General features: G+C 39.6%; 1 protein-coding gene across 1 annotated transcript; it reads left to right on the top strand.

Moving 5' to 3' along the window:
- Window positions 1-5,699: 5,699 nt before the first annotated feature.
- On the top strand, window positions 5,700-6,638 carry LOC134641548 (olfactory receptor 52E4-like). Its single transcript, XM_063494024.1, has one exon. It carries the CDS (start codon window positions 5,700-5,702, stop codon window positions 6,636-6,638), a length of 939 nt encoding a protein of 312 aa, XP_063350094.1.
- The last annotated feature ends 6,025 nt before the right edge of the window (window positions 6,639-12,663 follow it).

The raw sequence follows: 12,663 nt of genomic DNA, 5'->3' as shown, positions 1-12,663 counted from the left end.
TTAGTACGTGACTTAATAATTGATCAACAAATCGATTTACTCTGCCTTACAGAAACCTGGTTGCAGCCGAATGATTATGTTAGTTTAAATGAATCAACACCCCCGAGTCATTCTAACTACCAGAAATCTCGAAGTGCAGGCAGAGGGGGCGGTGTGGCAGCAATTTTTCACACCAGCCTTGTTGGGTCTGTTCCCACAAACCCCGCTAGTTCTAGAGACTTATTCATCATGAAAGAAAAACAAGGCAACAGCGTTCGATCGATTACTTGCGCAAGGGAGGCCTTTGGTCAAGAACCAGCTCTTGGAGCTCACGCTCCTAACCTGTCTCCAGCCCAAAGTCCTTCAAAGAGCAGCTTCCCTCGCAGCTATTTATTGACAAACTGTTACAGTTCACACAATAGTTTACAACACGTACCTCCCCTCTTAACCCCCCTTGGTTACAAAGACGAGGCACTGTGTGTGTGTGTGTGTGTGTGTGTGTGTGTGTGTGTGTGTGTGTGTGTGTGTGTGTGTGAGACCTCCTGCTGGGCAGGAAGCTTACATCAAACAGACCTTCCAGATAGGATGTGTCTGTAAGCAAACCTACAGCCCCCTACCCAGAACCCCGAGAATCTGGGGGGAAGGACAGTGGAATCCCTTTCATCAAAGTTGGCAAGCATAAAAATGACAAACATTTAACAATCCACTCTAACAAGCCTATTAATTAACGAAAGACCAAGACAGACTTTTAATTCATTTGAAAGCCTGATGCTTAGCCTTGCCCACCCCAGCTGTAAAACTCAGAAACCAGTCTTACTTGTTATCATCTATCGTCCACCTGGGCCTTACACAGAGTTTCTCTCTGATTTCTCAGACTTTTTATCTGATTTAGTGCTCATCTCAGATAAAATAATTATTGTGGGTGATTTTAACATTCATGTAGATGCAAAAAATGACAGCCTGAACATGGCATTTAATCTGTTATTAGACTCAATTGGCTTCTCTCAAAATGTAAAAGAACCCACCCACCACTTTAATCACACTCTAGATCTTGTGTTAACATATGGCATAGAAATTGAACATTTAACAGTATTTCCTGAAAACCCTCTCCTGTCTGATCATTTTCTGATAACATTTACATTTACCATAATTGATTACACAATAGTGGGAAGTAGTAAATAATCAGGCCCCATCTTATCTTAACGACTTTGTAGTACCATATCACCCTATTAGAGCACTTTGCTCTCACACTGCAGGCTTACTTGTTGTTCCTAGAGTATTTAAAAGCAGAATGGGAGGCAGAGCCTTCAGTTTTCAGGCCCCTCATCTGTGGAACCAGCTTCCAGTTTGGAGTCGGGAGACAGACACTATCTCTACTTTTAAGATTAGGCTTAAAACTTTCCTTTTTTCTAAAGCATATAATTAGGGCTGGACCAGGTGACCCTGAATCCTCCCTTAGTTGTGCTGCAATAGACAGGCTGCCGGGGGATTCCCATGATGCATTGATTTTTTCCTTTCCAGTCACCTTTCTCACTCACTATGTGTTAATAGACCTCTCTGCATTGAATCGTACCTGTTCATACCTGTTCGTACTGTTCATGTTAAAAGGGAGTTTTTCCTTCCCGCTGTCGCCAAAGTGCTTGCTCATAGGGGGTCATATGATTGTTGGGTTTTTCTCTGTATCTATTATTGTACAATCTACTGTGCAATATAAAGCACCTTGAGGCAACTATTGTTGTGATTTGGTGCTATATAAAGAAAATTTAATTGAAATTGAATTGGCGTATTGAGTCTGTGTTTGGGTCCTGCCTCCATGCAAACTCTGTCTGAACCAAAGTTTTCAGTTGTCTGATCACACTTATTGAATCAGTCACTCTTTTGGCAAAACCATAAGCACTTTTCACCTGTGTAGACACATCTTGTCAACATATTGTCATTGTGATGCACCTGTGTTGCATAATGGTGAGCACAGGTGGCAAAAGTCAAACACAATTAAAGCTCAGGTGTCACCAGTTGAACACAACAACTCAAAATTTATCACACTTGTGGCTAATGATGTGAGGGTACATATCAGCCAGAGCACTGGTTTGTGAGGCACTACAATGGATAGAAATCCAAGAAGAGGAGTTTGTGTGAGAGGAAATTGAGCAGGTCAAGGTGGTTGAGGTGGTCACTGAGGACAAAGAACAGTAATATCAGATGAAATCAGAGCTACTGTGATTGACCATGTTCTTGTCCATGGTGTGACAATGAAGAAGGCCGGACAAAGGGTACAACCAAACATCAGTAGATTCACCGTGTCTCTCTAAGAGAAGAGAACAGGTAGTTACCTTTTTTGACATCATAGTATGTAAATGTTGACAGCAATTACATATGTACAATGACTGTACTACATACTGTACCACAGTAAACATGTTTAGGTACATCACTGTGCCAGTGTACTGTAGTATTGTAATGGAGGGTTAGTCTGACTGTTTGTAGGCCTATTCCATGTATATATTTTTGTAAGTGCAAGTTCTCTTTTTGTAGAATTGAAAGACTGCCACATGGGGGTGGTAGGACATCTATGTTCTCCCCACACCAAGAGACCCTAATTGTCGACATGGTCTGTGAGAACAACAACATTAAACTGCATGAAATTCAGCTGAGGATCATTGAGGACAATGTGCATTTTGAGGGTATCGACAGTGTCAGCCTCTCTACTGTTGACCATGTCCTCAAGCGCAACAGACTGCGCATGAAACAGCTGTAAAGAGTGCCCTTTGAATGCAACTCTGATAGAGTCAAAGAGCAAAGATTCCAGTATGTACAGGTTGGTATATATCCAGACACATAAATGTTGGTTACTGTAAGTCGTGATTTACTGTAGTTGGTCTACATCACTTACAAAAATGTATACATATATATTTCTACAGAGAGTTTTTGAACTGGACACAATGGAAAAACTCCATGAATACATCTACATGGATGAAGCTGGGTTTAATCTCACCAAAAGGAGAAGGAGAGGCCATAGTGTGATTGGCCAACGTGCCATTGTTGGTGTCCCTGGGCAGCGTGGTGGCAATGTCACATTGTGTGCAGCCATCAGCAATCATGGTGTTGTCCACCATCATGCCAGCCTATGGCCCTACAACACTCACCAGCTCCTCATCTTCCTCAATCACATGCGAGATGCTCTGTTAGGGCAGCAGGATGAGCAGCCCATCTATGTTGTTGTTTGGGACAATGTGAGTTTTCACAGAGGAGTCCAGGTTAGGGAGTGGTTCAGTAAGAACCAAGGTTTTATCAGTCTTTGCCTTCCACTGTACTTCCCTTTCCTGAACCCCATTGAAGAATTCTTCTCCTCATGGCGGTGGAAGGTATATGAACGCCAACCTTACACCAGGGTAAATCTCCTGCAAGCCACGGAACTGGCCTGTGGTGACATGGGTGTGGAGGCATGTCAAGCCTGGATACGGCATGCCAGGGGTTTTTTCCCCTGTTGCCAGGCCAGAGAAAATGTGGCCTGTGATGTAGATGAAGTCCTGTGGCCTGACCCAGTACGGAGAAATGATGCTGTGGCGGAGTAATGCACTTTTTTCCTTTGTACTTCATTTTTATATTTGTGTGCTTTATTTCTACGTACAAGTGCTACATGTAAATGCACAGGATTTCTGTTTTTTGGCAAATTCTCTTTTCTATGTACAAGTGTTAGAAATGCCCAGGTATTTTGTTTTGCAACATACATTTAGCCTAAATAAACATTTATTTCTACCGCTTTATGTCCTGAGCATTGTGTTTTCCTTTTTTCTATGTAGTGTTTAGTGACTACTCAGTAGAGTATATAATTTAGATTGACTTGAAGCATGATTTGACGGCATAGTTCAGTTTTGAGCACAGATTGAACTGTTTAGGGGTGAAAGTTTGGTTTTGCAAGAAGAGTCAGAAGTTTTGTGAATGTAGCTTGAAAGCTGGATTTTGTGTTCACAGTTTGGGGAAAAGGAGAGCAGCTTTCCAGGAATGTGTCTTAGCAATCGTGAAAAACTGTAAGTCTGTGCTCTGCAGTCCTTTCTGGATGCCTGAGCGTGAGTGTTGGACTGAGCAGTGTAGCGTGTTTGTGAGGAGTGTGTCGGAGTACAAGAGCGGAGCAAGTGTACGAAGGAGTGGAGTGTGAGGAGCGAGGATAGTGGAGTGAATGAGGAGTGTGAATTTCTCCCCACCTGCCGTGGATCCCTGCAGCCTCTGACCTTCCCCCCACTTTGAATACAGTTCACTTGGTGACTGTAAAGACTGTTTGCTTGATTTCCAAGTTTGCACGTGAGTCCATTCCGTCAGCCATGAAACTAGGGTAGTTCTTATTTTCTTTAATATGATGAATAAAAATATATCTTATATCTTTATAGCAAGCTTTGTTATAGAGCAACAAACTGTTTGGCTAAATAATGTTCTTAAGTACTGAGATGACATTTCGTATGCATTTCAGAGTTATATGAGTCAGTCAAGTACTTATGGTTTTAGACTTTGTTTTTCAGAGTATCCAGAGCCATACAAATAGAAGATGTAACACTATTAAAGAGATTATTGACTTCTTTGCAGTTTTAGGTAGCTGCTCTTTAACAACTTGTGCAATCTAATGATTGTTTCATAAAGTTGCATACGATTGGATACGCAAGCATCTTTATGACACAATCACACATCAAATGCTTGAGGGTCCTGCGCAGTATCTTTGCTGTTCCTACAACTGTGCTCTTCTGGATAGAAATCTCAGATGTTGTTCCTGGATTTTGCTGGAGCCAATCACCTAGCTTGGGGGTCACTGCCCCGAGTGCTCCCATTACCACTGGGACCACTGTTGCCTTCACCCTCCACATCTTCTCAAGCGCTTCTCTCAGCCTTTGGTACTTCTTCAGTGTGACAAGAATGAGGACCCAGACACACACACGGCATTGCACCTTGCTATGTGTTTTATTGATACAGGCTTTTACACACTCTGTATGAGCAGCTTTCCAGTCGACACACCACTCTTTCCTCTGGTCCAAGCAAAATCCTTAAAAACGGAGACATGATTTGATAATGGAGGTCAGGTTCCATATTTGTTCTGTAAAGTGTCCTTGAGTGTTTTGTAAGGCGCTTTTAAATAAAATGTATTATTGTAACCGCTGAATTGGCACACAGGCACAGTAGCCCTCAGTACATTTTTTTGACAGCCATATTAACATGACACAAAGTTACTTTCCTTTATGAAGTTAGCTCGCCATCTTCTCCATCTGTACTAGCCATTAAGAGGGTGTAGTGTTAGAGAGATGTAGCAGGACACATTTAACATAGACCAAGCTTTATTTCATTTTGAGCTTTTGTTTTTTTAATTGATCCAAATGGTGTGACAAAATCCACTGAAAACAATCAAAATACAGGTTATTGTAAGTGTGTGAGCATTAACTTCCAATCAACCTTTATCCAGTCATTTAAGGCTGATGACATCATCTTTTTTGCAATATCTGATGCAATATAGACATTTTACATTCTTATGTCTAATTTGATTGGAAGAGGGAGCTGTCCAATCAAAACTTACTGTTCTTCCAAGCCTTAAAATGAGAAGTTCAAATATTGCCCAGTAAAAGCAAAGTTGTTTGACTGAGCTCAGAGGTGTTTGTAAAGTCTGATAAAGAAGATTTACCACGTACTTTATCCATATTTGCTTTGCTTTTTTTCCCCCTTCTTCTTCAGCTTCCAAACACAATATGTCTTTACAGAATGCTTCAATCAATGTAACACACTTTATTATAGGTGGTTTTGACACACTCAGTAGACCTATTGCTGTTGGTGTGGCTATACTAATAACGTATCTTCTTGCTGTTCTTGCCAATATGGCAAACATCATGTTTATTATTTCTGACAAGAGTTTACATAAACCAATGTATCTTCTGATTTGCAACCTTGCTGTTGTTGATATAGTGTACACCTCCAGTTCCAGTCCAACAATGATTGGGGTTCTACTCGCAGGTGTTAATACTATATCCTATGTGGAGTGTTTAATTCAAATGTTTGTTTTCCATTTGGGAACAGCGATGGAGTCGTTTGTTTTAGCAGTTATGGCATTGGATAGATTCATTGCAATAATTTATCCGTTCCAGTATCACAGTTATTTAACAAACACACGTGTTTTTCTTCTTACATTTATCGTGTGGTTTGTTAACGGTTTTTTTATGTGTTACTTGCCTGCAACAGCTGTCCCCCTCCCACACTGCAGTTCAAGGCTTAGGTACACTTTCTGTGACTTTGCAGCTGTGTTAAGAACAACCTGTGTTAATCCAGAGAAATATTTCAATGAAGCTGCCACTATAGCATTTTTTATTTTATTTTTCACTTTCGTTTTCATTTGTCTTTCATACTGTGGAATCTTACTCTTTGTAAAATTATCTTCAAATAATGAAAAAAAGAAAATGGGGAGCACTCTTGTGAGTCACTTAATTTGTGTAATTGTTCATTACTGTCCTGCATTTGTTCGCATTATCTTCACCAGGTTTGGCGTGGTATTGACTCTTGAGGAACGCCAAGGTTTATTAATTGGTGCAGTCCTCGGTCCATGTCTTGTAAATCCTTTTGTGTACTGTCTTAGAACGAAAAAAATTAAACGAAAGTTTTTTAAGATTTTCAAAAAGTTTCACACATATGACTGAAGTCTTGTGAACTGAGTCTGCTTTTTATTTTATTTTTTTTAGATAAACACCGAAATACTCCTAACTGATGTTGGTGTAAATTTTCAGAACATTATTTTACAAAATGGTTGAAACACCAACCATTCACTCTATGTGGGGGACACCTGGAAGAAATGACACAAGTAACTTGGCTCCCAGTAAAAGAAGATGCTTTTTTGTATTGGTAACATCCTCCTCTCATTCCAAATAACTGAGCACTGCTAGCAGCAACTCTTACAGCTCATCCCATAATTTTGCACTCTGAAAAGGAAACTTCCACACATAGATATGCAATAAAATCAGACACAAAGACACCTTTGTGACAGATTTTTAAAGCCTTACACACAGCCTCTGTTATACACATAAAATCATACATTTTCAAAAGCCTGTTATCTACTTGTTTTCTTAATTGGAGAAATTGTGAAATTGTTTTTTTTTTTTTTAAACAAATTTGTAAATTACTTAAAAAAATGTTTACAGAAGCAGCAAGTGGCGGTTTTTGATATGGGCGACATGGGCCATTGCCCAGGGCGGCATCGTGGTGGGGGCGGCATCATGGCATCGGCAAAAAAAAAAAAAAAGTTGCTCGCACCCATTGTTAAGAAATAAATATATATTTTTAGTGCTTATTTGCTGATTATATTGTTTTATGTATAAGAGACGGCCAGCTTTGAGTATAGGTCGCAGGCTGACAGGTTCCCAGGCATGTTTTTGCAGAATATGAGGAGCAGACAGAGAGTGAAACTAAGTTCAGATGAAGGGTGACAGGTTGCCCTGGCGACAGACCTCAGAAAGGGGAAGTTATTGCAAGCTGCACAGGAAGTAAGACACAAAGAAAAGAGGAACTTGTACCATATAAGGAGTTGTTTGTATTGAAACTGTGACATGTGAAGTACCAAAATAACACCATATGAGACACATGTTGGGCTTCGAATGTTAGAGTTTCTGCAACTGGCTTTGGGCTGTGCAGAGAGAACAAATGTGGCCGAAGGTACGATCTGATATGAGGCGGACAACAGACCAGTCTAAAAGATTTAAAGGTAAGCGCAAGCCTGTTCAAAATTGTGCATATTGGATGAATTCTAAATTATTTGTCCGTTGAGTTGATGATCGTGACCGTGAAATTGGCTCAGTAGTGGGGAAATTAAACTAAATTATAAAATCTGTTAAGTAGATTTCAGGTGACATGTCCATGATAATTTTGGGTAATTTGGGATAAATAAAAGTAAAGTTTGGGGATATTTGACAAAATTTATTGTGATTAATTCTAGGGTGAAGTTCAAAGTTGTTGTGACCAGTGTTGGGTAAGTTACTTTAAAAAAGTAATTAATTACTATTACTAATTACTTAATCAATATTGTATTTAAAATACTTATCTAATTACTGTGTCTGAAAATTAACTTAATTACTCAATAAGTAATTTAACTAAATACTTATTAAAATCCCCATAAACCTTGAGTGGACAAACAATAGAAATTAAACTCTTTAAATAATAAATAATTTAAAAAAAAATACGAGTCAACATGAAATAGTTTAGCCTTTTTGCTTCCTGAATCATCTTTATTACATTCTATAAAAAAACATTCTTTAATAATTACATTTTTGAGTAAGGAATGTAACTTTCTTTAGCTAAGAAACACAATTCCAGAATAACAAATATATTTTTCTGCAACATATCTGAATAACAAAAAAGCTTAACTTGAGAAATGTTAAACATGACATATTTCACGCAGTAAACATTAAAATTTTTAAATTTTTAAAGCAATGAGTAACATATTCATACATAATGTATGTAATCATGTCATGTGATTCAACAAAGTGAAGTTAACTCTGAACTTTGGTTAACAAACAGAATTCCTCTGAAACTTCCTCAAACCAATGAGCACCATATTTCCTGCATGCTGTATGCACTCATGTTTTCCGAAACATTTTTTGTACTACTTAGCTGTGTTGTTTTTGAAAAAGTTGTTGTATCTCATTAATGTAAGTCTCTCAAAGCGTTCACTTGACAGTCTGTTCCTTCTGGGTGTAAGCACAAGATTGCCGAGGCTAAAAAACCTTTCGACTGGTGCGCTTGATGGTGTGGCTGTGTTGTACCTCAGTGAAATGGCCTTAATCCTGGGAAACTGGCTAAGAACACCCAGCTCAGACCCAGCAGATTTCAAATATTCCATCACCTCTGTTTCAGCAGAGTAGGTACAGTCGTCCTCCTCAAATGAAAAAAAGTCATCAGTCGAGTTAGCAGGGTTCTTGTGATCTTGAGCAGGTTGTTGGTCTTCAAGAGACAACCCACGGCACTCTGTAGTAAGCATTGCCCTAACCATGTCTTTTTTCTCTTCTTTTCTGATCCAGCGTAACTTAAATTTAGGCAAAGTGACTGCAGCCAGGAGAGCTTCTTTATTGTCCATCATTGAGGAAAAGTGCACCTTGATCGCCTATGAGAAAAAAATACATCAGACACTTCACATAAGAGCATGATAAATAAAACAAAAATTTATTTTAGGGTACGGCTATATATAGATTACCTTAACAATGATATCAGGGAGGGATGCTGTCAGCTTAAGCTCGTCCTGCAGTGCCAGCGTCCTGGACATTAGAATCTCCAGAGTTGGAAGAAGGATTCCAAAATAGCAATTCTCTTCTCCTTGCAATATGTCTAGTGCAACAGTGAGTGGCTTCAACACGATACAATACTCCTTTAGGAACAGATACTCCCGATCAGTGAAGCATTTGATTCCAAACTGAGTGCAGACAGTATTTAATTCAGCAAGGGGAATGTCAGTGATCCTGGACAGAGCGTCGTGAAATGAATTCCATCGTGTTGAAACAGGTACTATGAGTTTTTTCTTGAAAAAATTATCTACCAAGTCTGAAGCAACAGAAGAACAGTTTGCTTTTGTCCACATTGCAGAACACTTTGAAGTTGCACTTCTGTAGATGAATTTTGCCTCATTTGCTTGAAGCCATTTCTCAACATCATGAAAAATTAAGTTCAGTGTGTGTGATGCACACCTTAAGTGTGGAGGGAGAGAAAACTGTCCTTCAGATTCTGTGGAGAGGGTCTGCTCAACATCAGTAAATGTCACCTCTTCATCTTCTTCCGATTCCTCATCAGAGTCTGATTTTTGGAACATTCTAAAAGCTTTGATAAAATTGGACCCGTTGTCTGTCACGGTGGCTGTCGCTTTAGAGTTCAGTCCATAAGCCGAATGTACTTGCTCGATTTCATTGCCGATGACATCATATGTGTGTCTCCCTCGAACTCTTTTACATGCTAGTGCTGCATGTCCTCGTACAAAAGTAGAAGGATCAATCCAGTGTGCCGTCATTCCGAGAAAACTTTTGTTTTGGCTGGTCCAAATGTCAGCAGTCGTGGAAATATATTCCAAACTCTCGAATGTCTCTTTAAGCTCCATTTCCATGTCAGCATAACACTTATCTAAGTAAGTAGAAAACGTTTTTCGATCAGGCAGTGCTGCTTTTTTGCCACACACAGGTATTTTGTTTAATATGCACCTAAAAGACGGAGACTCTACAGTACGCAGCGGTAGCATCTCTTCCACAACGTAGCCTGCAATCATTTTCTTAAGCTCACCTTCAGACACTTTCTGTGTTGCTGAAGTAAAATCAAGTTTCGTCTGCTTAGCAGGAGTTGCCGTGGTGTTATCCATGGATGATTGTCTGTGCTGCCGTGTCAGGTGCTTCAGCAGATTACTCATGCTATTGACAGCGGCCGATAATTTTTTCTCCCCAGGACATAGCTTACATATTACCGTAATGTTCTTGTCTGCTTGTTTTAGAAAAGTGAAGTGACGGGAATATTTCCATTTCATAAAACAGGCCCTCGCTTCAGCCGAGTCCGACATCTTCCACTGTAGAATACGACTATGCAGCAAACTGGCGCGAAATGACGTACAGCTGCACTACAGCGATGTTAAAGCGGCAGAGTTTATTTTTACCTTTAGAAGATAAATTATTGAAATTAAATAATGATTTTTAGTGAGTTTAGTTATTTTACAATGTAACACAAGTACATTGTAAAATAACTGTAATTAAAATACCTAAAAATCAACAGTAATTAGTTACTCTACTTTTTCAGTGGAAAAGTAATTTAAATACAGTAACGCGTTACTTAGTAACGCATTACACCCAACACTGGTTGTGACGTATGTTTGAAGTTGGTGTGGTATGTGACTGTGTGTTACGTCAGCCAAGAAAAAGAGTTTAGGTTAGGATATTTGGGTAAGGGATGGATTTATCCCTGTATTGATTAGCAGAGTTGGACTCGGGCATCAGATAATAAACTGGCGGTTAGAGTCCACAGTGATGCTTTTAAAATGATTTAAATTACTTAGGACGGAGACGGCGTTCTCTAGGGGTGCAAAATGTTATGAGTGTTATGGCTCCATCTTGCGGCGGACGCGCTGCAATTTCCTCTGGCGAGAGGGTTAATTCGGGTGATACCCGCGACAACTGAGGACAGTCGTTAATATTCAGTGGTCAAGCACCACTTTTCTTGCACCGTTTGACTGACAGGGCGGGGCCCTGGGCGTGACCATTCAACGTGGCTGACAGGTGACCTTTAAGTAAAGCTTGAAACACCAATGGGATATTGAGACGTTTTGTTAAGTGGAGGTCTCTGTCAAGTCGCGGAAAGCGCTTATAAATTAATTAGGGCCTAGAAATTTGACCACTATCGGTGAGGGCGTTCCCGAAGCGGAGTGATTGACCAGGAGGGTGGGCGAACCTGGGCCTTAGAGGCTTTTAAAGTAGTCAAAAAATTAGGTGTACCGGTACTAAGGTTTTGAAGATGAAGTGAAGATGTGATTTAGTGAAACTGTCTTTGTGAGCAACAGAATGTGTTTTCCTACTATGCTGTAAATAGTCATATTTTAATCAACAAAAATAAAAAATCAACTTTAGTAATTATTTATTTGAACTGCCTCAGTAACTCTTTCCAGACCTTCAGTTGTGTCTGATCATGTGTTTGGAACCCAAGGATAGTATTCAATACCTGAAAGCAGCAAGAAGTTTTCATTACATTTCAAAAATGATCAAAATGAATGAATGGCTCCAACAACAGCCTAACAAGGTTCAGATAGCTAAGAGAGTGGACTGCTATATTTTGACAGACATTTCAGTTTGGTTTGTTGAATGAACCTATATCAGCGAGACATAAAACAAACAAAAAAAGTTGCTCAGTGTGGGCTAAGCTGGAAAAAATGACACAAGTAACTTGGCTCCCTGTAAAAGAAAATGCTTGTTTGTATGGTATCATCCCCCTCTCATTCCAAATATCTGAGCATTGCTAGCAGCAACTCTTACAGCTACACTGAAAAAATAAGACATGTTTTTGGCTCTAAATTATGCAGTAAATTGCCTACCACATATAGAAATCATGTTTCTATACAGTCTCCTCCCATAATTTTGCACTCTGAAAAGGAAATGTCTTCACATAGATATGCAATGACATCAGACACAAAGTCACCTTTGTGACAGATTTTTAAAGCCTATATACACAGCTTTTTTTATGGATGGAAATGGATGGATGGATGGATGGAGTTGAGGTATTCTGATGTAAATCAAGGTGCACGTAATCAAGCTATCTTTGTGAGTTTTATTTACCTTTGCAAAGTAGTCAAACAACAGTACAGAGTATAGAAGTATTTTGCATGTAATGTCATTCTTAAGGCCCTTTCTGTCATGTGCTGGCTGTGTGAAGCAGGCAGGAGAGGACCCAAACGCAGACTCACAGAGGCGAATATAAATTCAAAAGGCAGCTTTATTGCTGAACATCAGGAAATACAAAACTAACTAAACTTGGAATGTACATGAAACTAACCAGACAGGTAGGCAGAACACACAACAGGGAACAAGGGAGACAGAGGCTTAAATACATAGTACAACGACGAGGAAACAGAAAACACATGAGGAATGCAGCTGAGACAAATTAGACATGATGAGACCAGGGAAGCAAGACTAAACACACTGAACATGGAACATAAGA

This window comes from Pelmatolapia mariae, linkage group LG14 (genome assembly GCF_036321145.2).
Source record: "Pelmatolapia mariae isolate MD_Pm_ZW linkage group LG14, Pm_UMD_F_2, whole genome shotgun sequence".
Classification (NCBI taxonomy): Eukaryota; Metazoa; Chordata; class Actinopteri; order Cichliformes; family Cichlidae; genus Pelmatolapia; species Pelmatolapia mariae.
The sequence above is the reverse complement of the archived record's forward strand: the minus strand, read 5'-3'. Positions and strand labels throughout refer to the sequence as shown.

Coding starts and splice junctions, on each gene's coding strand:
- LOC134641548 (XM_063494024.1), top strand. CDS start 5,700: ATGTCTTTACAGAATGCTTCAATCAATGTAACACACTTTATTATAGGT.